Here is a 25,815-nt window from a genome sequence, read left to right on the forward strand (position 1 = left end):
TCCCGAAAGGAGGATGACCAGGAGTCTGAAAGGCAGGTGAGAAGATCGCCTGTGGAGCGTCCCTGACGGAACCCATACTGACGATCAGAAAGAAGGTTGTGATAGGAAAGATGCTTTAAAATTATTTTTTGAAGAATATATTAAAAAAAAAAAGTTAAATACAGGATATTAAAGCAATTGGGCAATAGTCAGAGGGTTGGGAATGGTCACCCTTCTTTGGGACAGGCTGAATGAGAGCAAACTTCCAGCAAGAAGGAAAGGTACAAGTTGAAAGACGAAGGCGAAAGAGTTTACTTAGGTTGGGCGTAAGCACAGAAGCACAGTTCTCGAGGACAACAGGAGGGACTCCATCAGGTCCGTATATGTCTTGCTAGTACTGAGGCCAGTGATGGCAGAAAATATATCACTTGAAGAAATTTTTAATGTCAGCCATGAAAAGTTAGAGGGGGAAAGTGATGGAGGAATCGCACCGTAATTGTGTTAGGTGGAATTGGAGGAGAAAGACTGAATGAAGATATGCTTTATCGTTAGAAGAAATAGCTACAGAGCCACCAGAGTGGAAAAGAGGAGGGAAGGAGGATGAGGTAAAGTTGTTAGAAAGGTTTTTGGCAAGGTGCCAGAAGGAATGGGAAGAATTCGAGTGGGAGAGTTGAGAGCACTTAGTACGGATGAAAGTATATTTAGCAGAGCAAAGAACAGACTTAGCACGATTCCGGGCAGCAACATAAACAAGGTGTGATTCAGGGATGGGTTGGCTCTGGTACCTTTCTTTTATAGGCCCTCTCCTTCTTGCGGACAGCATTAGAACAAGCAAGATTACACCAAGGTTTTCTTGCATTAGTCAAAGGATATGAGAAGGGAATGTATGCTTCCATGCCCGAGAGAATAACCTCCGTAATGCGCAAGGCACACTCAGATGGCTCCCGGCCATGGAAGCAATAATCATTCCAGGGAAAATCAAAGAAGTACTGCCTGACGGCCTTCCAATCCACAGCTTCAAAGTGCCACAACTGACGTTTCTTTGGAGGGTCCACAGGCCGTACCAGAGCAATAGGACAGGTTAAGGTGATAAGGTTGTGATTGGAGGAGCCCAACGGAGAGGAAATATTAACAGTGTAAGCAGAAGGATTAGTTGTAAGGAGGAGGTCAAGTATGTTGAAGCTCTCTCCAAGGCGATCAAGGATACAGGTAGGGTGCTGTACAAGCTGCACTAGGTCATTAAGGATAGAAAAGATGTAGGCTTGTTCACCAGGTGGATCAGTGAAAGGAGAGGAGAGCCAAAGGTGATGGTGATCATTGAAATCTCCTAGAATGGAGATTTTAGAGAAAGGAGAAATTGATAGGATGCATTCCATCTTAGAAGTAAGATGTTTGAAGAAATTTTCATAATCAGTAGAATTATTAGGGGATAAGTACACAACAGAGATATATTTAGTCAGAGAATGACAGAAAAGCCAAAGCCAGAGAGTAGAAAATTCGAAAGAATCAAGTTCAGGAACACGAGAGCAAGAGAAATCGTTGCATACATATACACAACAGCCACCCTTGGCTTTGAAGTGAGTATAGAGAAAGTAGGAGGATACAGAGAAGGGTTTGCTATCAGTCGCCTCAGACAGGTGAGTCTCAGTGAGGAAGGTAAGGTGAGGTTTAGAGGAGAGGTGGTGCTTAGCAGAGAAAATTAGAGGAAAGGCCATGAATGTTGCAAAAATGAACGAGAAGTGAGTCAGACAGTGGTTCCAGGCAGCTCTCTTGGTCGTCACCGGGAGAGGGGCGGATGGTGGGGGCTTTTATGGTCCCTCCCCCCCTCGGAGACTCCGAGGCTGGGTGATGAGATGCCATTTTATTCTTAATTTAGAAAAGTGTTGTGTGTAATGTGCGTGTAGTTTGGTGTCGACAGAGAAACACACACACACACACACACACACACACACGGCTCACCCTCCATTTGTGATGCATGTGCCGTAGTAGTGAGGCTGCCTGAGAGAGAGACGTAGGTGGGATGGGCCAGGAACTGTCTATCGGCGAGTCACTTGGCATTTCATCTATCACTCGACACAGGTACCGCCACCGCTGAAATAGATACAAGGATTAGATAGATAGATAGATAGACAAATAGATGGATAGACAGATATTCATGGATGGATGGATGGATAGTTACATAGGTAGATAGATAAATATAAGACAGATAGATAAATAGGTAGATAGATTCCTAGACAGACAGACAGACAGATAGATATATTAGATAATTAGACAGACAGACGGACAGATAGATAGATAGATAGATAGAGATTCATACATACATACAGAGAGAGAGAGAGGGACGGGGGGGGGAGTAGGGTACGAAGCAATTACACTGAGAGAAAGGGCAGGTGTGTGTGTGTGTGTGTGTGTGTGTGTGTGTGTGTGTGTGTGTGTGTGTGTGTGTGTGAAGGTAATTTACGTCAGTGATAAGAGACATTGTTCAGACAAGTGAGAGAGAGAGAGAGAGAGAGAGAGAGAGAGAGAGAGAGAGAGAGAGAGAGCACCTTAACCTACTTCAAATGTGCAAACTCAACCCCTTCCGGCTCACAAAAGTAGCTGCTTGCCTGTGGTCGACGGGTCTGCTCGAATAAATAGACTAGTGTAATGCAACAACAACAAAAACACGTCACTGGAATGCAGGGATCAAATTTATACATTCTCTCTCTCTCTCTCTCTCTCTCTCTCTCTCTCTCTCTCTCTCTCTCTCTCTCTCTCGTTTAGTTCGTTCACCTACCCTAGTGCCTGTATAAGTGCACTTCTTCGTGACTAGCATCATATTCTAGCGTTAATCTATAGTTGTCAACATTCAAGATAGAGAGATGACAATTTTACGCCCAAACTCTTATCGGTTCAGTTAGATAGGTGGTGGCAACTATCATCCACTCACTTGATGTAGTGCTGCCTACTTCTTCCTTCACCTTTATCATTCTTTTTCTGTGCTCTCCTCTATTCTCATTTCTCACCATCATTCACTTACTTGATGTAGTGCTGCCTACTTCTTCCTCCACCTTTATCATTCTTTTTCTGTGTCTGCCCTCCTCATTTCCTATTTCTCATTATCATCCACTCACTTGATGTAGTGCTGCCTACTTCTTCCTTCACCTTTATCATTCTTTTTCTGTCAGCCCTCCTCTCTTCCTATTTCTCACCATCATCCACTCACTTGATGTAGTGCTGCCTACTTCTTCCCTCACCTTTATCATTCTTTTTCTGTCAGCCCTCCTCAATTCCTATTTCTCATCATCCACTCACTTGATGTAGTGCTGCCTACTTCTTCCTTCACCTTTATCATTCTTTTTCTGTGTCTGTCCTCCTCTCTTCCTATTTCTCCCATCTTTCCTGTCACTTTTTATTACTCTTCTTTCCTTTTCAGGTGGCTTTACATTGAGTGGCAAACCTAATAGTTTGCTGTAAGCCAGGAAACCATTTACAAAGCTGGGTGGTATCCATATAACCAACCCATACGTGTTCCTTACGTGTCAACAGGTGGGTTGGTGGAGGGTTAGTGCCCCTTCCCGTAACACAACCAACTTAAACGGCCACCCCTTGCCGGATTATGGCGTCTGGCTATATATAAGTAGATAGTAATGTCATCTCACAGTTTTCAGTGCTAGTCATGAAGAAGTGCAATGGGAATGATATGGAGACGTAGCAGTATCTTATTAAACCACTGAGCTACGTGAAATAATTCGGGAATGGACGAAAAGCCTGCGACGAGTGGGAGTGAACGTAATGTAGTGAAAAAGAACGAGATGTAGTCACATTATGAACTTATATAAGAAAATGACATTGGATAAGAGCAGTTTTTTTTTTTTTACCTTTGTTTTTTTTTTTCAATTATGTAAGATTAACGTTATCAGTATTCCCAATTGATAACGTTCACAGGAGTCGAAAATTTATGAACGCGGTTTTGTCACTAAGCGTTTTTCGGAACGTATCGGTCAGGCTTAAACTGATCACTAAGAAAGATTATTATTAAGAGAGAGAGAGAGAGAGAGAGAGAGAGAAAGAGAGAGAGACACACAGGGAGAGGGAGAGAGAGGGAGACACACACACACACACACACAGGGAGAGAGAGAGAGACACACACACACACACAGGGAGAGGGAGAGAGAGAGGGAGACACACACATACACACACACACACACACACACACACACATACACAGGGAGAGAGAGAGAGAGAGAGAGAGAGAGAGAGAGAGGTATAATAAAATGTTGAGAAAGGTATAATAAAACGTTGAGAGAGAGAGAGAGAGAGAGAGAGAGAGAGAGAGAGAGAGAGAGAGAGAGAAATTTTAACCATATCAAACCCATTGCTTTACATGGAATTTTCCCAAGCGGCCCAGTCAGTCATTCCCTCTTAAGGATTTTCACGCACATATGGTATTTTACTATCTCCCAAAGCTTTTTCACACTCAGGGAGGGGTGGTCGTTCCCAGCCCTCTGGCTGTCATCCGGTTGCTTTGGCATCCTGTGTCTCAGAAGTTTTCGAGTCAATTCTTAACAGAAAAATTTTAAAGCATCTTTCCTATCACAACCTTCTTTCTGATCGTCAGTATGGGTTCCGTCAGGGACGCTCCACTGGCGATCTTCTCACCTACCTTTCAGACTCCTGGTCATCCTCCTTTCGGGACTTTGGCGAAAGCTTTGCCATTGCACTTGACATCTCAAAGGCTTTCGATCGAGTCTGGCATAAGTCTTTAATTTCCAAACTGCCCTCTTACGGTTTCTATCCTTCTATCTGTGCCTTCATCTATAGCTTCCTTTCTGGTCGTTCGCCATCATTCTTCTCCTAGATCTATCAACAGTGGTGTTCCTCAGGGCTCTGTCCTATCACCAACTCTCTTCCTATTAATCATCAATGACCTTCTAAGCTGTACATCTAACCCTATCCAATCGAACGCTGATCATTCCATCCTTCACCTTTCCATTTGGTTCCCGCAACTCCATCTCAGCAGTTACTTCAACAAACAAGGGATGAGGCTATGGCACACCTAATGTCTGACTTGGCTCGTATCTCTGACTGGGGTAAAAATAATCTTGTTTTTAATGCATCAAAAACTCAGTTCTTATACATATCAACCCGTCAAAATCTTCCACAGGAGTACCCGCTAATGTTTAATAATATCCAGCTTAATCCTGCATCATCCTTGAATATGCTTGGGGTTTTATGCACTCGGGACTTATCTTGGAAAGATCATATTGCATCTCTTGTAAAAGCTGCTTCCAAGAGATTGGGTGTGCTAAGCCGACTCCATATCTTCTTTACCACTGCACAGTTGTTGACTTTATACCCGGGTTTTATTCGCCCCTGTTTTAGAGTACAACTCTCATGTGTGGGGAGGCTCTCCACATACAGCTTTTCTCAATAGGGTGGAGTCAAAGGCTTTTCATCTCATCAGCTCTCCTTCTCTTACTGGCTCCCTTCAACCCTTGTCTCTTTGCCGCACTGTTGCATTTTTATCTCTTTTCTATCGCTACTTCAATGGTCACTGCTCCTCTGAACTGTCTGCTTGTACCCCTCCACCACTACGACGAACTCTCATCCCTTTTCTGTCCAACTCTCTAATGCAAGAGTTAACCATTACTCCCAGTCCTCCATTTATGCAACAGGTCAACTCTGGAACTGTCTCCCTCTGTCTGTATTTCCTACTTCCTATGATCTCCAGTCTTTCAGATGCAGTGTGTCCAGGCATCTCGAAAGGAACGGATCTTGACTTTGGCGCTCTTTTGTATTGTTTTTGTTTTTTTCTTGGAGGGAACGGTTTGTGGGCTCCTGGCCTTTGGTTCCTTCTTTCTTGCATTAAAAAACACTGATTTTCACACTTTTGATGCCGACTGTTCTTCTCGTCACTGATTTTCACTAACTTTTGACGCCGACTGTACATCACCACACTGATTTTCACGAATGTCACCTTTTTTTTAATTTCGCGAAGGCCCGGATGGTTTCGCCTCTCTCTCTCTCTCTCTCTCTCTCTCTCTCTCTCTCTCTCTCTCTCTCTCTCTCTCATTTCTTTTTTCTTTTCATCCTTCCTTCCTTCCATCCTTCCTTCCTTCCTTCCTTCCTTCCTTCTATCCTTCCTTCCTTCCTTCCTTCCTTCTATCCTTCCTTCCCTCCCTCCCTCCCTCCCTCCCATCATTCCTTCCTTCTATCCTTCCTTCCTTCCATCCTTCCTTCCTTCTATCCTTCCTTCCATCCTTCCTTCCTTCTATCCTTCCTTCCTTCCTTCCTTCCTTCTATCCTTCCTTCCTTCTTTCCTTCCATCCTTCTTTCCTTCCTTCCTTCCTTCCATCCTTCCTTCCTTCTTTCCTTCCATCCTTCTTTCCTTCCTTCCTTCCTTCCTTCCTTCTATCCTTCCTTCCTTCGTTCCTTCCTTCCTTCCTGCCTTTCATCCTTCCTTCCCTCCTTCTTCCCTTCCCTCCATCCATCCATCCATCCACCCATCCTTCCTTCCTTCCTTCGATTCGTCCATCCATCCCATCCATCCATCCTTCTTTCCTTCGTTCCTTCGTTCCTTCCATCCTTCCTTCCTTCCTTCCTTCCTTCCATCCATCCATCCATCCATCCTTCCTTCCATCCATCCATCCATCCTTCCTTCCTTCCATCCATCCATCTTTCCTTCCTTCCATCCATCCATCCATCCATCCACCCTTCCTTCCTTCCATCCAGCCATCCATCCTTCCTTCCTTCCTTCTTTCCTTCGTTCCTTCCTTCCTCCCTTCGTTCCTTCCATCCATCCATCCATCCATCCTTCCCTCCATCCTTCCTTCCTTCCTTCACTTTTTCCTTCCTTCCTTTTTTCCATCCATCCATCCATCCATCCTTCCTACCATCCTTCCTTCCTTCCCTCCATCCCTCCATCTTTCCTTCCTTCCTTCCATCCATCCATCCTTCCTTCCTTCCTTCCTTCCTTCCTTCCTCCCTTCCTTCCTCCCTCCCTCCTTCCTTCCTTCCTTCCATCCATCCATCCATCCGTCCATCTTTCCATCCAGCCATCCTTCCTTCTTTCCTTCCTTCCTTCCATCCATCCTTCCTTCCATCCATCCATCCATCCTTCCTTCCTTCCTTCCTTCCTTCCATCCATCCATCCATCCATCCATCCTTCCATCCTTCCACCTCTTCCTCCTTCCTTCCTTCTTTACGATAAATATAAGTGGCTGGAAATTAGTATAAGTGAGTGTAAGTAAACGTAATTTTAAACACGAGTGACTGAGTATAAGTGGGAGTATCAGGAAGTTTAAAAGTGAATATAAGTAGATATAAGTGAGTATAAGTGACCAAGAGTATAAGTTGGTATGAGTGGCCACGTGTTAGTATTCAACTGATACCTTATACAGCGGAACTGATAAATATAAGTATTAGTATAGGTTAAATATAAGTATAAGTAGTATAAGTATTCACCTGATATCAAGTATAAGTATCAGTATAAGTACGTGATATTAAGTATAAGTATCAGTATAAGTAAGTATAAGTATCAGTCTAAGTATAAGTAAGGATAAGCATCACTATAAGTATAAGCATCATTATAAGTATAAGTATCAGTGTATGTATCGGTATAAGTATCAGTATAAGTAAGTATAAGTATCAGTATAAGTAAGTATAAGTATCAATTTAAGTATAAGTATCAATATAAGTAAGTATAAGTATCAGTATAAGTAAGTATAAGTATCAATATAAGTACCAGTATAAGTAAGTATGTATCAGTATAAGTAAGTATAAGTATCAGTATAAATATAAGTATCAGTATAAGTAAGTATAAGTATAAGTAAGTATAAGTATCAACATAAGTATAAGGTAGTACAAGTATTTACCTGATAGTTGATATAGCACAATTGGATCACACCAGCTGCCCACTCCATCCTTCGTCTGTACTTCAGCTGTCTGTACTCCTCTCGTGCCTGTAATACCATAGCACATTTAGTACATTGTAATATCTGTACATTGATCGGGAGTACACTAATAGATGTACATTGATCGGGAGTACACTACTATCTGTACTATTATCGGGAGTACATTGTAATATCTGTACATTTATCGGGAGTACACTATTATCTGTACTTTTATCGGGAGTACATTGTAATACCTGTACTATAATCGGGAGTACATTGTAATATTTGTACTTTTATCGGGAGTACATTGTAATATTTGTACTTTTATTGGGAGTACATTGTAATACCTGTACATATATCGGGAGTACATTGTAATACCTGATCAGCAAGGACTCTCTCTCTCTCTCTCTCTCTCTCTCTCTCTCTCTCTCTCTCTCTCTCTCTATCTATCTATCTATCTGTCTGTCTATGTGTGTGTGTGTGTGTGTGTGTGTGTGTGTCTGTCTGTCTGTCTGTCTGTCTGTCTGTCTGTCTGTCTATGTATATGTGTGTGTGTGTGTGTGTCTGTCTGTCTGTCTATGAATATGTGTGTGTGTGTGTGTGCGTGCGTTGGTCTGTCTATGTGTCTGTGTACGTATGTGTGTGTACCTAGAGACAACAAAAACGTACACAGGCACATCATACACTCATACAGTTAAATAGATACAAAAAATACAGCTATACACAAGCCCTCCTAAATCAAAGTAATTTCAAAGTAATTCAAAGGAAATATAAATCAGTGTCTAATTCAAAGCAGGTGTTGTTAATCTCTCAAAGTAATACATAAATTAGTGTATATATAAATTAGTGTATATATAAATTAGTGTATATATAAATTAGTGTATATATAAATTAGTGTATATATAAATTAGTATATATAAATTAGTGTATATATAAATTAGTGTATATATATAGATTACTTTATATAAATTAGTGTATATATAAATTAGTGTGGAGAGAGAGAGAGAGAGAGAGAGAGGGGGGATTAGTGAATATTTCAATGTTTCTATATAAACCAGATCTAAAAGCTGAAAATTAAAAGAATAAATCGCATCGAAAAGTGTGTTAAGAGTGCTTTACAAAATAAATCATTAAGGAAAAGGCGCAACAAAGCCTACCTGAGCTGAGAATACGTGGGAATATGTTCAAAGTCAAAATCAAAGTAAATTAATGTGTATGTGTTCTAAATCAAAGTCAGAATCAAAGTAAATTAATGTTGGTGTTCTAAATCAAAGCAAATTAAGGTGGAGGTGTTCAAATTCAAAGGCAAAATCAAAGAAAATTAATGTGTATGTGTTCTAAATCAAAGTCAGATTCAAAGTATATTAATGTTTATGTGTTCTATATCAAAGTCAAAATCAAAGTAAATTAGTGTGTGCTCTATTTCAAAGTCAGATTCAAAGCAAATTAATGTGGTGTTCAAAATCAAAGTAAATTAATGTGTGTTCTAATTCAAAGTCAGATTCAAAGTAAATTAATGTGGAGGTGTTCTATATCAAAGTCAAAATCAAAGTAAATAAATGTGTTCTAATTCTACATCAAAGTAAATTAATGTGTGTGTTCTAATTCAAGGTCAGATTCAAAGTAAATTTGTAGGTGTTCTAATTCAAAGTCAAAATCAAAGTAAATTAATGTGGAGGTGTTCAGAATCAAAGTCAGATTCAAAGTAAGTTATTGTGTAAATGTGTCTAATTCTAAATCAAAGAATCAAAGTAATGTGTGAGTGCGTTCTAATTCAAAATAATTCAAAATCAAAGTAAATTCTAAGTGTCACCTGCATCAAAGTCTGTCAAAATCCTCTAAATCAAAGTCAGAATCTAAGTGTGTTCTCCATGAAAGTCGGTTATATTCAAAGTAACTCAAAATAAGTTTCTAAGTATTCTAAATCAAAGTAACAGTTAAAAATCAAAGTCAGAATCAAAATCATTATCTGTTCTAAATCAAAATAAAAATTCCAAAGTATATTCAAGATCAAAGTCAAAATCAAAGAAATTTCAAAGTATATTCAAAATCAAAGTAAGTGTCTAAGAATATTCAAAATCAAAATAAGTGTCTAAGTATGTTCAAAGTCTAAATCAAAATAAGTTTCTAAGTATCTTTATATTCAAAATTATAATAAGTTTCTAAGTGTTCTAAGTCAAAGCCAGAATCCAAATCAAAGTAATAATCAGAATCAGTACTTAAGTGTGTTCAAAATCAAAATCAAAGAAGTTTCTAAGTATGTTCAAAATCAAAATCGAAGTTAATTTCTAAGTATATTCAGAATCAAAATAAGTGTCTAAGTATCTTCAGAATCAAAGTCAAAATAAAATTCAAAGAAGTTTCTAAGTATTCTAAGTCAAAATCAAGGTAAATTTCATAATAAATTTATAAGTATATTCAAAATCAAAACCATAATCAAAATAAGTTTCAAAGTATATTCAGTCAAAATAAAATACGCTTCTAAGTATATTCAAAATCAAAGTCAAAATCAAAATAAGTTTCCAAGTGTTCTAAAGCAAAAAGTCAAAATCAAATTAACTTCCTAAATATGTTCAGTGTCAAAATAAGTTTCAAAGTATATTCTAAATCAAAGCCAAAATCAAAAAAATGTTTCTAAGTGTTCAAAATCAAAGTCAAAATCAAAGTCAGACTCAAAATAAGTTTCTAGATATGTTCAAAATCAAAATAAGTTTCAAAGTATATTCAGAATCAAAATAAAATACCTGTCTAAGCATATTCAAAATCAAAATAAAATACTCCTCAGAGTATATTCAAAATCAAAGTCAAAATAATAAAAACGCTTCTAAATATGTTCAAAATCAAAATAAGTTTCAAAGTCAAAATAAAATACCTCTCTAAGTATATTCAAAGTCGAAATAAAATACGTCTCTAAGTATCGTCAAAATCAAAGTAAGTTTCTAGGGGTTTTAAGTCAAATTCAAAATCAAAATAAGTTTCTAAATATGTTCAAAATCAAAATACGCCTCTAAGTAAATTCAAAGTCAAAATAAAATACGCCTCGAAGTGTATTAAAAATCAAAGTCAAAATCAAAATAATTTTCTAAGTGTTGTAAATCAAAGTCAGATTTAAAAAAAGTTTCTAAATATGTTCAAAATCAAAATAAATTCCAAAGCATATTCAAAGCCAAAATAAAATACGCCTCTAAGTATATTCAGAATCACAGCCAAAATCAAAAAAATGTTTCTAAGTGTTCAAAATCAAAGTCGAAATCAAAGTCAGAATCAAAACGCGTTTCTAAATATGTTCAAAATCAAAATAAGTTTCAAAGCATATTCAAATTCAAAATAAAATACCTCTCTAAGCATATTCAGAATCAAAATAAAATACGCCTCTAAGCATATTCAAAATCAAAATAAAATACGCCTCTAAGTATATTCAAAATCAAAGTCAAAATCAAAGTATGTTTCTAAATATACTCAAAACCAAAGTCGGCCACAGTCCTACAATTGCACTCTCACCACCAGAAAAAAGTTCCATCCCTTGAGAGTCAGTTTTCGCTGCTTGGCCGCCTCTGGGTCACTCTTCCTTAACTGAACACGAGATTGAGAACAGGCACGGTGAGAACAAAGGGAGAACACAGGGAGAATTGAGGGAGAACAAAGGAAAGAAAGCAAAGAGAAAAAATGGATGAACTTGCATAGGGAAAGCAAAACAGAACAAAAAGGGAGAACAAAAAGGCAGAACAGAGTGAGAACAAAGGGAGAACTGAGGGAGAACAAAAAGCAAGGGAGAATAAAGGGAGAACAGAGGGAGGGCAAAAGAACCAAGGGAGAAGAGAGGGAGAACTAAGGAAGAACAAAGGGAGAACATGCACAGGGAGAACAAAGAGAGAACACGCACAGGGAGAACAGAGGTAGAACAAGAACAAAGGGAGAACAAGCACAGGGAGAACATGCACAGGGAGAACAAAGGGAGAACAATGCACAGGGAGAACAATGCACAGGGAGAACAAAGGGAGAACACGCACAGGGAGAACAAAGGGAGAACATGCACAGGGAGAACGAAGGGAGAACAAAGGGAGAACATGCACAGGATAAACAAAGGGAGAACATGCACAGGGAGAACTAAGGAAGAACAAAGGGAGAACATACACAGGGAGAACAAGGGGAGAACATGCACAGGGAGAACTAAGGAAGAACAAAGGGAGATCAGTCACAGGGAGAACAAAGGGAGAACACGCACAGGGAGAACAGAGAACAGGGAGAACATGAACAAAGTTATAGTCTGTGTTCACCTGACAAAGATCCCTAACACCCAGCTCAGGTGATGGCCAGGTGTAGTCAGATTGGAGGGTGGATTTGACTAGTAACCAAGGAGACTCATGCCCGCCTCATAACTACAGGTCAGTGAATTAAGCAGCCATAACATAGCATTTCAGTTGTTTGAGTGACCTAGTTCCATCAGGTGATAAACAAATAAGAAAAAAAAAAGCAAACAAGCAAGGAGAGTAAGAAAGCAGATCAGTAATAATTGTGAAGAACAGAAATAATAACAAAAAAAGGAAAGAATGGACTAATTATACAAAATGAGCCAAGGATGAGATGAAGGGATGGAGTGGAGAGGTAGATGAGAAAGGTGGGTGTGAGCTGGGAGCAGTGAGATGGCGGGGGCCAGGGCTACATGGAGGCGATTTGTTTGTGGCCACCTCTTACGGGATTAAGGCGTCTGGTAATAGATAGATAGATAGACAGATAGAGTTATAACAAAACAAGGACGGTGGAAGTAAGGACGCTGGACGCAGAGACAAGGAGGATGTGATGAACAGAGAGGAAGAAAGGATGGTGACAAGAACATTGACAGAACGAGAAGGTAGAACAAGGACAAGAACACTAAAATAACAGCAAAAGGACACTAGACTGAGAAGAAGAAGAGAGAACAAGACAAGAACAGGTAGAAGGGCACTGATGCAGAACAAAGATATCGGAAAATAACAAAAACATACAACAAAAATATCACAAAATAACAATGTCATGCAATAACAGATCATGCACTATAAATTCTCATGCAGTTGAATCATGCAATAGTTTAACATGCAAAGGAAAAAAGTATATGCAAATGTAGAAAAATAACAATAACAAATCATGCACTAAATCATCATCCAATTGAGTCATAATTTATCAAGCTAGGTATGTTTTGTTGCATCCCCAATTTCATCCGGACTGCAAGATACTGTCCACTTCAACCTGTCGCTCCCCGAGATCTTTTGTTGAGGTTATGTTGAGGGATTGTCTATGGTGTGGTAGTGTGGTGCGTGTGGTGAGTGTGTTGTGGTGTGAGTATGCGTATGGATAGTGTGTCTACATATGTATGGTATGTGGGTGGAAGTATGTGAGTAATTGTGTGCTTTACAGTATGTATGGTGTGTGTGCCTATGTATGTATTTAAATGGAGCGCAGTTTGTGGAAGATTACGGGTGTGTGTGTGTGTGTGTGTGTGTGTGTGTGTGTGTGTGTGTGTGTGTGTGTGTGTGTGTGTGTGAATAAGAACCATAGTTATATACACATACATCCAGCCATGCATGTTTGTACGTGTTTATAATTGCATTCATGTAAAACCCTGTGACCACGTGCGTTTGTTTACCTTCGAGCCCTGTGACCACGTGCGTTTGTTTACCTTCCAACTATGTGACCACGTGCGTTTGTTTACCTTCCAACCCTGTGACCACGTGCTTTTGTTTACCTTCCAACCCTGTGACCACGTGCGTTTGTTTACCTTCGAATCCTGTGGCCACGTGCGTTTGTTTACCTTCCAACCCTGTGACCACGTGCGTTTGTTTACCTTCCAACCCTGGGACCACGTGCGTTTGTTTACCTTCGAACTCTGACCACGTGCGTTTGTTTACCTTCCAGCTCCGCCACGCCGTCGCTATGGTAACCTGCGCAGCCTTCATCAGTCTGTACCGCGTCTGTGCTCGCCACCCACGGTACGTCTTCTGTACCAATATCGCCAGGTCCTCCAGCCTCTCCCTACGGTACTCCTCCAACTCGTGTACCTGCGGGAGGGGGCGGGGGAGGAAAATTAACCCTCTATTCCTACCACTTCCATATTTTTACTCATTTTTCATTTTTCTACAATAATCTTTAAAATGACGTAAAGTGAACTGAATAAGGACATTACTAAATATATGATGAAGAATTTAACCTCATTTTTGTACTTTTGGGTGTATGGTACTTCTAAAAAAACAAAAAAATCAGAAAAATTCCATGTAATATTCTTGTAATATCCCTTTTTGTAATGTAATATCCCTTTTTGTAATGCTACTGTAATGCCTCTTTTTGTATCCTAATCCCAAGTACCCAAAAAATACATGATCATTTTTTGTATTTTCCTTATTACATATAGACGGATTTATGGAGCTGAGAGGAGGCCTGTAATGGAGAGGGGATTACAAAAAAAAAATACAGAAAAATCCCCCAGATTACAAAATATTGGAGGGATTACAGAAAAATCGCCCAGGTTACAAAATATTATCGTGTTATTTTTCTCTTTATTTCTGCTCCACAATCTATCAGTCTGTCTATTGCCAGACGCCTTAATCCCATACGGGGTGGCCACAAACAAATCGCCTCCAAGAGACTGTTTTATTCAGCTTACAGGAAATAGGGATTACTGAAGGGGATGGAAATTATCTCCGTTAATCCTTGAAATCTCCGTTAGTCATTCAAACAATCTCCGTTAATCATCCAAATAATCTCCGTTAATCCTTCAAATAATCTCCGTTAATCCTCCAAATAATCTCAGTTAATCCTCCAAATAATCTCAGTTAATCCTCCAAATCCCCGTTAATCCAAATAATCTCTGTTAATCCTCCAAAAAATCTCCGTTAATCCTCCAAATGATGTCCGTTAATCCTTCAAATCTCCGTAAATCCTAATCCCCGTTAATCCTTCAGATAATCTCCGTTAATCCTCCAAATAATCTCCGTTGATCCTCCAAATAATCTCTGTTAATCCTCCAAATGATGTCCGTTAATCCTCCAAATAATCTCCGTTAATCCCCCAAATAATCTCCGTTAATCCCCCAAATAATCTCCGTTAATCCCCCAAATAATCTCCGTTAATCCCCCAAATAATCTCTGTTAATCCTCCAAATGATGTCCGTTAATCCTCCAAATTATCTCCGTTAATCCTTCAAGTAATCTCCGTTAATACTCCAAATAATGTCCGTTAATCCTCCAAATAATCTCCGTTAATCCTCCAAGTAATCTCCGTTAATCCTCCAAATAATTTCCGTTACTCCTTCAAGTCTCTGTTAATCCTTCAAGTAATCTCTGTTAATCCTCCAAATAATCTCCGTTAATCCCCCAAATAATCTCCGTTAATCCCCCAAATAATCTCCGTTAATCCTCCAAATAATCTCCGTTAATCCCCCAAATAATCTCTGTTAATCCTCCAAATGATGTCCGTTAATCCTCCAAATTATCTCCGTTAATCCTTCAAGTAATCTCCGTTAATCCTCCAAATGATGTCCGTTAATCCTCCAAATTATCTCCGTTAATCCTTCAAGTAATCTCCGTTAATACTCCAAATAATGTCCGTTAATCCTCCAAATAATCTCCGTTAATCCTCCAAGTAATCTCCGTTAATCCTCCAAATAATTTCCGTTACTCCTTCAAGTCTCTGTTAATCCTTCAAGTAATCTCTGTTAATCCTCCAAATAATCTCTTAATCCTTCAAATAATCTCTTGTAATCCTCCAAATCTCTGTTAATCCTTCAAGTAATCTCCGTTAATCCTTCAAATAATCTGCGTTAATCCTCCAAATCTCCGTTAATCCTCCAAATAATCTCCGTTAATCCTTCAAATAATCTCCGTTAATCCTCCAAATAATCTCCGTTAATCCTCCATATAATCTCCGTTAATCCTTCAAGTAATCTCCGTTAATACTCCTAATCTCTGATGCCTCTAAACACCTTCACACCGACGATTTATTCTTCTTGTCCTTGTAGCTCCCATCTGACGAATTTATACCTTTTGAGTGAGAGAGAGAGAGAGAGAGACCTTAATTCGTCGTTCTTTGTACTGGGATAAAACAAGTACTCAGATTTTGCCATCATCATCATCATCATTATTATTATTAACATCATCATCATCATCATCATCATCATCAGTCTTTCAGTTCCTCCAGTACTTATTCATCATCATCATCATCATCACCATCATCATCATCATCACCACCACCACCATCATCATCATCATCATCATCATCATCATCATCATCATCATCATCGTCACCACCACCACCACCACCACCACCACCACCACCACCACCACCACCACCACCAATCCCCACCACCATCCCCCCAGTGCCCCTAATACTCACAGCTCTCTGGCTCTTGATGAACACTTTAGTACGGCCGAAGGTGTACTGGGCAGGTGTAACAGGTAGATCGGCTAATAAGAGTGCACATCCCTCTAGCGGTGACCCTCTCCATATCGGCCAGGTGTGGAGTGAAAGCATACCGAAGCGAGTCAGGAAGTTTTCGTGGGTAGCTTTATACGACCAGCCTTCGCATCGCACCCTGGCCTGCTCTACTAGCCTGTTGGAAGGAGATGGAGGTGGCTAATGAGGTAGGCAGATGGCTAGATTGATAGAGGGATGAAGGGAAGACATATGATAGGAAGGTTTCATGGGTGGCTTTGTATGACCAACCCTTACAGCTCACCCTGGCTGTTGGAAGAAGGTAGATAGATAGGTAGATAGATGGCTAGATTGATAGATGGATTGATGAATGGAGGGAAGATAGATATGACTGTTAGGTTGATGGATGCATACCTACCTACCTACATATATATATATATATAGGAACTGATACATAAATTGATTGATTGATAGATGCAGATCTATCTAACTATCTATCTATAGCCCGACGCCCTAATCCCGCAAAGGGTGGCTGCAGACAAAACGCCTCCAAGTCGCTATGTCACCCACCATTTGACTACCCTCCCCCCAAATCACCCCCCCCTCCCTCATATACCTCTCAACTCCATCCCTCCACCTCATCCTCGGTCTACCCCTCCCTCTCCCTCCCTCCACCTCACCTACATACACCCTCTTAGTCAGTCTATCATTCTCCATTCTCTCCACATGTCCAAACCACCTCAGTGTATTTCTCCTAATCTTCTCAACCACATCCACATCCACCCCACAACGTTCCATCACTTCTTCATTCGTCAACCTGTCCCTCCAAGTCACTTCACATGCTCCTCTCGTGTAACTCATTTCCACTGCTCTCACTCTTGACTTGTTCCCCTCTTGCAAGGTCCACGCCTCGCTTCCATACGTCAGGATAGGGATCACAATACTATCGTGCAGTGACTTCGTAACTTCCATACTCACCTCCCTATTTCTCATCACTGCTTTCAGTGAACCAACAACCTTCGTTCCCTGCTGTACCCATTCACGCATTTCATCCCCCAAAGTTCCATCCTTACTCATCACACTATCCAAGTACTTGAATGCACTCACATTCTCCATATCCTCACCATCCAACCTCACTGTACATTCTGTGACTTCATTCCTCTCAAACACCATAACTTTACTTTTGTTTACATTAACTTTCAGCTTCCTCCTCCTACACACTGTCCCAAACTCATTCACCAAACCTTGCAACTCCCATTCATCTTCACTCGCAATACTGTATCATCAGGAAACAGCAACACCGGAATCTTCCAAATCTCACCCTCATTCATTAGAGCCACCCCCACATCCACTGCCCTACCTTGCACCTCCTTTACAACCCCGTCCATGTATATATTAAACAGCCATGGAGACATCACACAACCCTGTTTCAGTTCCACACTGAGATCAAAGAACTCACTCAGCTCACCATGCAGATACATTTATATATTTGAAGAGAGAGAGAGTCAGGATATGCGCTAGACTTGCCTTATACTGTATATATTCTAACAGATACTATTTTTCTGTCTGTTTCCTAATTCATCTGTCTATCTGTCTATCTATCTATCTATCTAACTATATCTATCTATATACCAACTAAGCTGCTCACACTACTACTTAATTTAATAAGAACGGGGGAAAACTCTAGTATTTTTAGCCTCTGTCTACCTTTCTATTCATATTTCCTCTGTCTCCGCATGTCTGTCTGTCTGTCTCTCTGTCTGTCTGTATTTCTGTCTTTCTTTCTGTCTGTCTGTCTGTCTGTCTGTCTCTCTGTCTGTCTCCCCAAATTTTTAATGTGTTGCAGAACAAGGACAAGTTGAATTATTGAATTATATTGGACTGATTCAATTCGCTGGCCACCATTCATCTATCTGTCTATCTATCTCTCTGTCTATCTCGATCTCTGTCTGTCTATCCACCCATCTATCTGCTAATCTGTACGTCTCTCTCCGACTGTCTATCTGCCTACCTACCTACCTACCTACCAACCTACCTACCTACCTACCAACCTACCTACCTATCTATATGTCTATTTCTGTCCATCTATATCTATCTATTCATCCATCCATCATCTCTATCTATCTGCCCGTTGATCGCTCTACCTACCTACATATCTATCTGTCTACCTGCCCATCTATCTATCTATCTATCTATCTATCTCACCCCAAATACTCTGATGATATAGGAGGAGTAGACTAATTCTTGCCCAATATTTATCTATCATTTTATCTATCAGACCTCTCTCTCTGTCTCTCTCCTATCTATCTATCTATCTATCTATCTGTCTGTCTGTCTATCTATCTATCCATCTACTCACCCCAAGTACTTGATCTGGTGCAGGACGAGGGCAGACTCAAGAATTCTAGGCTGCTTGAGTTCATTTGGCTTCAGACACAGGACAAGATGTGGCGACTTGTTTCTCAACGTCCTCGTTAGCGATGAAACAGAGATTAGCGTCTGGTTCGCCACACTTGCAGGTCGTTTGAGGGTCGTTCTCCGTGGGTTACCTGTTTGGAGGAGGTCGTGAGAGGCTGAGATGGATTTAGAGAGAGAAAAGGAGAGGGGTATGGAAGGGTAAAAGGAGGTGGTTTGAGACAGATGGATTTGGGAGAGGGAAGAATAGGGTTGCGATGGTGAGGTGTGTGTGTGTGTGTGGGGGGAGGAAGTTGTGTGTGTGTGTGTGTGTGAGTGTGCGTGTGTGTCGTTTTTACTGTTTTATTAATCATCACATCTTCATAATTGCCTACATCATCATCATCACCACCACCACTACCACCACCATCATCATCACCATCATCATAATCATCATCACCACCACCACCACCACCACCACCACCACCATCACCACCTGGACCTTGAGGGTAGTTCTCCAATTGTTGTTTGGAGGAGGAAATAATTTGAGTTTGATTTAGAGGACGAGGTGGAGAAGTGAAGGAAAGGAGAAGTTTGGAGGAGGAGGTGGAGGAGGAGGAGGAAGGTAGAGTTTGAGCAGTTGGTTTGTTAAATTGTTTGTGATATAGGATAGTTTTTTTTATAACCTTTTTGTGTTCATCATCATCATCATCATCATCATCATCATCATCTTTTTAATCGTCGTCATCATCATCATCATCACCATCATAATCATTATCATCATCATCATCATCATCATCATCACCACCTTTAATAATAATAATAATAATAATAATAATAATTTGTGGTAGGTGGGGGCTCTCACCATCCACTCACTTGATGTAGTGCTGCTCTCAGGTGTCTGCCCTTTCCTCTCCTCCATCCTTCTTTCCTTGCATCCTCTTCTGTCTTTCTTTCCTTCATTCTTTCCTCTTCCTTCTGCCTGCGGGTGACTCTACACTGAGTGACAAGCCAAATGGTTTCCTGTACACCAGGAAACCATTTACTACGCTGGGTGGTAACCATATAACCAAATTTTGGCGCCTGGTGGTGTAGTGGGTAATTATTGCGCTCCAATCGGATTGAGCCGGTGAAGGTTTATATCCAAGGGATGGTTGGGGTTTATTGCTAACGTAATGCCACTCAGGGATGAGTGAGGCTGGTCACTCTCATCTTAAATGTTGAGACCAACTTGCCTAGCCCCGGGTTCCTACGCTCCTCATGGGGCGACATAGGACTGGATGATGGATGGATGGATAATAATAATAATGATAATAATAATAATAATAATAATAATAATAATAATAAAATAACAATAGCAGTAGTAGTAGTAGTAATCATCATCATCATCATCACCACCACCACCACCACCACCACATACATTTCCCTAGCACACAATTCTGGTTTATCTATCTGTGTGTGTATTTATCTGTGGATCTATCGTTCACTTCAGTACTACATTGGAGGGAGAGTGACGGCCGGGTCTGACTTCCTCATGCTGGTCAAGTACGAAGATATGGGATTATTGTATTGCTAACCCTTATCTTCGTACTATACTCCTTTCACCTTAACTTGGCCCAGATTTTCGTCCTCTTGCAGCTTATTTCACGTGGCTCAGTGGAAAAGGGTAGTACTGTGGCCGTACATCCTCCCCATAGCACTTCTTCGTGACTAGCATCATTCTAACGTTAATCTATTGTTCTAAATGTTCGTCACCTTCCCCAACACCTCTTCCTAAGCGATTTATTTTGCATATTACACCCTCCTGTCCTCTTCTGTGTTACATAAATTCTTCCAACATCGCCATACTCTGCATAAATAACGTACAAAAGGATATTAACCAGCCATATCCAAAAATAAATCGCTAAGGAAAAGGTGTTAGGGAGCATACTGAAGCGACATTAGCATTCCCATTTTTTTCATTATATCGATTTGGCTTGGGAAGAGGGAAGGGTTCCAGAGGACTGGAAATCAGGTATAATTGTTCCTCTGTACAAAGGAAAAGGGGAGAGAGAAGTATGTGGTAACCATAGGGGTATTTGCCTTCTTAGTGTGACTGGTAAAATATATGGTAGAATGCTCATTGATAGGGTTAGGCATATGACAGAGGAGCTAGTTGGAGAAGAACAAGGGGGATTTAGGAAGGGAAAAGGGTGTGTAGATCAGATATTTGTTCTAAGATGTTTAGTGGAGAAGTATCTAGAGAAGGGAAGGAAAGTGTATGCTGCCTTCATGGACTTGGAGAAAGCTTATGACAGAATAGATAGGCAAGATATGTGGAAGGTATTAAGAATATATGGAGTGGAGGGGAAATTGTTGAGTGCTGTGAAGAGTATGTACGAGGGAGCTAGGGCTACGGTGCGAGTGGATGGTGAGCTGAGTGAGTTCTTTGATCTCAATGTGGGACTGAAACAGGGGTGTGTAATGTCTCCATGGCTGTTTAATATATATATGGATGGGGTTGTAAAGGAGGTACAAGGTAGGGCAGTGGATGTGGGGGTGGCCCTAATGAATGAGGGTGAGATTTGGAAGCTTCCGGTGTTGCTGTTTGCTGATGATAAAGTATTGTTGAGTGAAGATGAATGGGAGTTGCAAGGTTTGGTGAATGAATTTGGGACAGTGTGTAGGAGGAGGAAGCTGAAAGTTAATGTAAACAAAAGTATTGTGGTGTTTGAGGGGAATGAAGTCACAGAGTGTGCAGTGAGGTTGAATGGTGAGGATATGGAGAATGTGAGTGCATTCAAGTACTTGGGTAGTGTGATGAGTAAGGATGGAACTTTGGGGGATGAAGTACGTGAAAGGGTACAGCAGGGAAGGAAGGTTGTTGGCACACTGAAAGCAGTGATGAGAAATAGGGAGGTGAGTATGGAAGTTAAGAAGTCACTGCATGATGGTATTGTGATCCCTACCCTGACGTATGGAAGCGAGGCGTGGACCTTGCAAGAGGGGAACAAGTCAAGAGTGAGAGCAGTGGAAATGAGTTACTTGAGAGGAGCATGTGGAGTGACGTGGAGGGACAGGTTGACGAATGAAGAAGTGAAGGAACGTTGTGGGGTAGATGTGGATGTGGTTGAAAAGATTAGGAGAAATACACTGAGGTGGTTTGGACATGTGGAGAGGATGGAGAATGAAAGACTGACTAAGAGGGTGTATGTAGGTGAGGTGGAGGGAGGGAGAGGGAGGGGTAGACCGAGGATGAGGTGGAGGGATGGATTTGAGAGGTATATGAGGGAGGGGGGGGTGAGTTGGGGGGAGGGGAGTCAAATGGTGGGTGACAGAGTGACTTGGAGGCGTTTTGTCTGCGGCCACCCTTTGCGGGATTAGGGCGTCGGGCTATAGATAGATAGATAGATAGACATGAGATGTAATATGCAAAATAAATCGCTATGAACAAGGTGTTAAGGTTTCCCCAAAGTCACTTAGAATACAACACCAAAATCTCTCTCTCTCTCTCTCTCTCTCTCTCTCTCTCTCTCTCTCTCTCTCTCTCTCTCTCTCTCTCTCTCTCTCTCTCTCTCTCTCTCTCTCTCTGTCTCAGGTCAAAGGTCAAACAGGGAAAATGACCCAGTATGTGGCGCCTGACCTTCTTATTACAATCCCACGAGGCTGTTCCTAATGTTGGCTTAGAGAGAGAGACCCGTAATGACATCAGTGGGGGGCGTGCAGCTGTGTTTCTCTCTCTCTCTCTCTCTCTCTCTCTCTCTCTCTCTCTCTCTCTCTCTCTCTCTCTCTCTCTCTCTCTCTCTCTCTCTCTCTCTCTCTCTCTCTCTCTCTTCCACTGCCTAACCTCCAGGGATGTTTCTCTCTCATTGATCCTACTTATCATTCTCTCCCTTTTCCCTTTCTCCTCCCTTTCTCCCTGTCTCTCCCTCTTTCCTCCTATCTTTCCTCCCTGTCTCTCCCTCTTCCCTCCTACCTTACCTCCCTTCCTTCCTACCTCCCTACCCTCAAGAGAAGACCTGGCTGGATGACGAGAGAGGTATGTGTTTGTTGAGGGTGTGGGAAAGCAGTATGTGTTGCTCCCTGTAATCGTACCTACCCATCCCATTCATTCATCTCCCCTCCCTCTCCCTGTGCCCATTTCTCTCCCTTCTCCCCCCTGCCTGTCCTTCCTGCCTACCTCTGCCTCTCCCCTACCTCTCCAACCCCTGCCTCTCCTGCCAAGCCTTCGGGATAGACATAAATGAGACTGTTCTTTGGCATCATACCTACCCATCTCATTCAACTACCATCCCTCCCTCTTGCGCCTTCCTCTTCTCCCTTTCCTCCCTCCTACCTTCCTTCCTGCCTCTCTGCTTTTCTTCCCTGCCTTTCTACTCCTCTGCCTCTCCTTCTGTGACGTCAAGAAAGAAATCCTCTAGTATGGGATGCTGACAGTGATATATTAACTAGGTAAGATTGTGGGCATGATGATTTGTATCCCTTGTCTTTATCACACCTATTCATTCCACTCAGTCACCTCCCTTCCCTCTCCCTGTCTCCCTTTATGTTTCTCCTTCTCCCTGTCTTCCTTTCTGTGTCTCCTCCTCCCTGCCTGTCCTCCCAACCCCCCTGCCTCCCCACAACCCTTCCAACCCTGCCTTCCCCAACAAAACCTTTAGGAAATAGATCCATAAACTAGTGTTCTCTTCCACGATCTTACCCTTCCCGTTTACTCACCCTTCCTCCCTCTCCCTGTCTCCCCCTCTCTCCCTCCTTCCTCCTACCTTTCCTCCTTACCTCTAGCTTTCCTCCCTGTCTCCCTACCTTCCGGAAATAGGTCTTTTAGTACGGAATATCTGCAACGGTACATGCACTTGGTGATGTTGCAAAAAAACCAGTTCCATTCTTTGACCTCACCTACTCATCCCTGTCTCTCCCTCTCCTTCCTTTTCCCTTCTCCCTCCTTCCTCCAGCCTTTCCCCCAGGCCTCCCTACGTGTGTACCCTCCTCCCTACCTCCCCAGATCCCTCCCCACACCCTCCCTACCTTCTGGAAAGAGGTCCTTCAACACGGGATGCCTGCAGCGATACATGCACTTGGTGAGGTTGCGTGGAAGGCTGTCCGTGTTTTTCTCTATAAACCCGTGCACGCTGTATGTCACACTTCCCGCGTAGTGACGTATCCTGGGGGGTGAGAGAGAGAGAGTTAGAGATAGTGAGAGAGTGTGAGAGAGGGTTAGAAATAGTGAGAGAGATGAAGGAAGTGAGAGGGAGGAGGTGTGTGTGTGTTTGTGGGAATGTGAGAGAAGTAGGAGCGAGTGGGATAGGAAGTGAAGGGATGGTGTTGTGTTGAAAAATGGGAGTGTTTTGAGCGAGCGAGCGAGCGAGCGAGCGAGAGAGAGAGAGAGAGAGAAAGAGAAACAGAAAGACAGAGACAGACAGACAGACAGACGGAGAAGAGAAAGGGTGCTGTATTGTATAGGACTGTGTGCATGAAATTAGTGTGTGTGAGAGAGTGCAGGAGTAGAGGAGAGGAGGGTGGGTATTGCGTGCGTGCGTGTGTATGTGTGTGTGTGTGTGTGTGTGTGTGTGTGTGTGTGTGTGTTTGTGTTTGTGTTTATTTCACTCACAGGAAGGACAGTCAGGCATAATAGTTAAGTCTTTACGATAAAAATTAGTATAGGGAATATTAACGAAGATATATATATGTTACTTAATTCTTGATTTTTATGTATGGAGTGTGGCCGTAGGTAGAGATAGATTTATGGATGGACTGATATATAAACTGATAGATAGATAGATGGATGGATAGATAGATGGATAGACTTACTGTTTGATAGATAGGTAGGTAAATAGATATATAGACAAATTTGTAGATTGATTAATAGGCAGATAGGTAGACAGAGAGACAGACAGACAGAGAAAAGAGATAGACATAGATAAAAGCATAGATAGAAGTAAATAGATAGACGGAGATAGATATATTAACAGGGGTAGAGAGACTGACAGACAGACAGAAGAATCCAAATACCGAAAGAAATTTGTCGGTATGTCGGCGTGACCATGAGAGAGACAGAGAGAGCAACTTACCTGAAGGAGTCTGTGGGTATATTATTGTCCGAGTGTACATGTCTCCCGCCTTTGATATCGAATAGGGAGTGCCCCCCACATGAGAAGGACAGTTGTTGGAGAAGGGCGTCCGTACCTCCACCAACACGGGCACTCACTTCCTCCACCACCGCCAGCACGCCCGTCTGCCTCTGTGATGGAGAGGTGGAGAAAGGCGAGGTGAGGTAGCTGGTGATTATGGTGGAGGGTGTGTAATTGATGATGATAGTGGAGAGTGGTGGGGTTTGATGGATTGGTGGAGAGAGTGTGTGCTCCACCATCTTCAACACCCCCGTCTGTCGCTGATGATGGAGAGGGAGTGATGGAGAAAATGGAGAGAGATAAGAGTGGTGAGAGAGGTTTTAGTGACAAAATTGGTGGAGAGAGAGAGAGAGAGAGATTTAGTATGGTGGAGAGAATGGCTTGTGTTACTCTTCTCCATCATCTCCAACACGCCCCTTCTGTCGCTGGTGGAGAGATGGAGAATGAAATTGTAATGAGGGAGATGATGGCTGGTGGAGAGGGAATTAAATTAACTTCCTCCATCATCGCCTTTCGTTGGTGGAGACAGTGGTGGAGGAGGAGGGAGAGAGAGAAATTAGTGGAGAGAAAGGTAACGGAGACCAAAGATGAGCATTTTGTTGGAGAGATAGTGTTTGAGAAGAAAGTTATCTATCTATTGCCAGACTCCTTAATCCCGTAAGGGGTGGCCACAAACAAATCGCCTCCATGTCGCCCTGTCCCTCGCCATTTCACTGCCCTGCTCCCAGCTCACACACACCCTCTCTCATATACCTCTCCACTCCGTCCCTCCATTTCATCCTCGGCCTCCCCCTCACTCTCCCCCCTCCACCCCACTCACATACTCTCCTAGTTAGTCTCTCCATCCTCTCCACATGGCCAAACCACCGCAGTGTATTTCTCCTAACGCTTTCTATCACATCCACGTCCACACCACAACGTTCCTTCACCTCCTCATTTGTCAGTCTGTCTCTCCACATAAGCAAGAAGGTATTTTGCAGAAGAGTGACAGAAATACACAGGCGAGTGAGATGAAGGTATGACTGTGTGGAAAAGTTTTTGGTGATGAGAATGGA

At 41.8% G+C, this 25,815-nt stretch overlaps 1 protein-coding gene across 1 annotated transcript in view; it reads right to left on the reverse strand.

Moving 5' to 3' along the window:
- LOC145401701 (unconventional myosin-Ia-like) overlaps positions 1-25,815 on the reverse strand; it is an 87,107-nt gene that overhangs the window by 12,319 nt on the left and 48,973 nt on the right. Inside the window, exons 16-23 of the mRNA XM_080273883.1 lie at positions 24,701-24,870; positions 23,658-23,794; positions 18,616-18,805; positions 16,218-16,434; positions 13,739-13,888; positions 11,355-11,426; positions 7,836-7,922; positions 1,939-2,070 (exon numbers count right to left, since the gene is read on the reverse strand). Coding sequence (XP_080130009.1) covers positions 1,939-2,070; positions 7,836-7,922; positions 11,355-11,426; positions 13,739-13,888; positions 16,218-16,434; positions 18,616-18,805; positions 23,658-23,794; positions 24,701-24,870 — 1,155 coding nt within the window. The remainder of the gene's footprint in view (positions 1-1,938; positions 2,071-7,835; positions 7,923-11,354; positions 11,427-13,738; positions 13,889-16,217; positions 16,435-18,615; positions 18,806-23,657; positions 23,795-24,700; positions 24,871-25,815) is intronic.

The sequence above is a fragment of the Coenobita brevimanus genome, chromosome 56 (assembly GCF_032717465.1).
Source record: "Coenobita brevimanus isolate Jiangsu-jjx chromosome 56, ASM3271746v2, whole genome shotgun sequence".
Classification (NCBI taxonomy): Eukaryota; Metazoa; Arthropoda; class Malacostraca; order Decapoda; family Coenobitidae; genus Coenobita; species Coenobita brevimanus.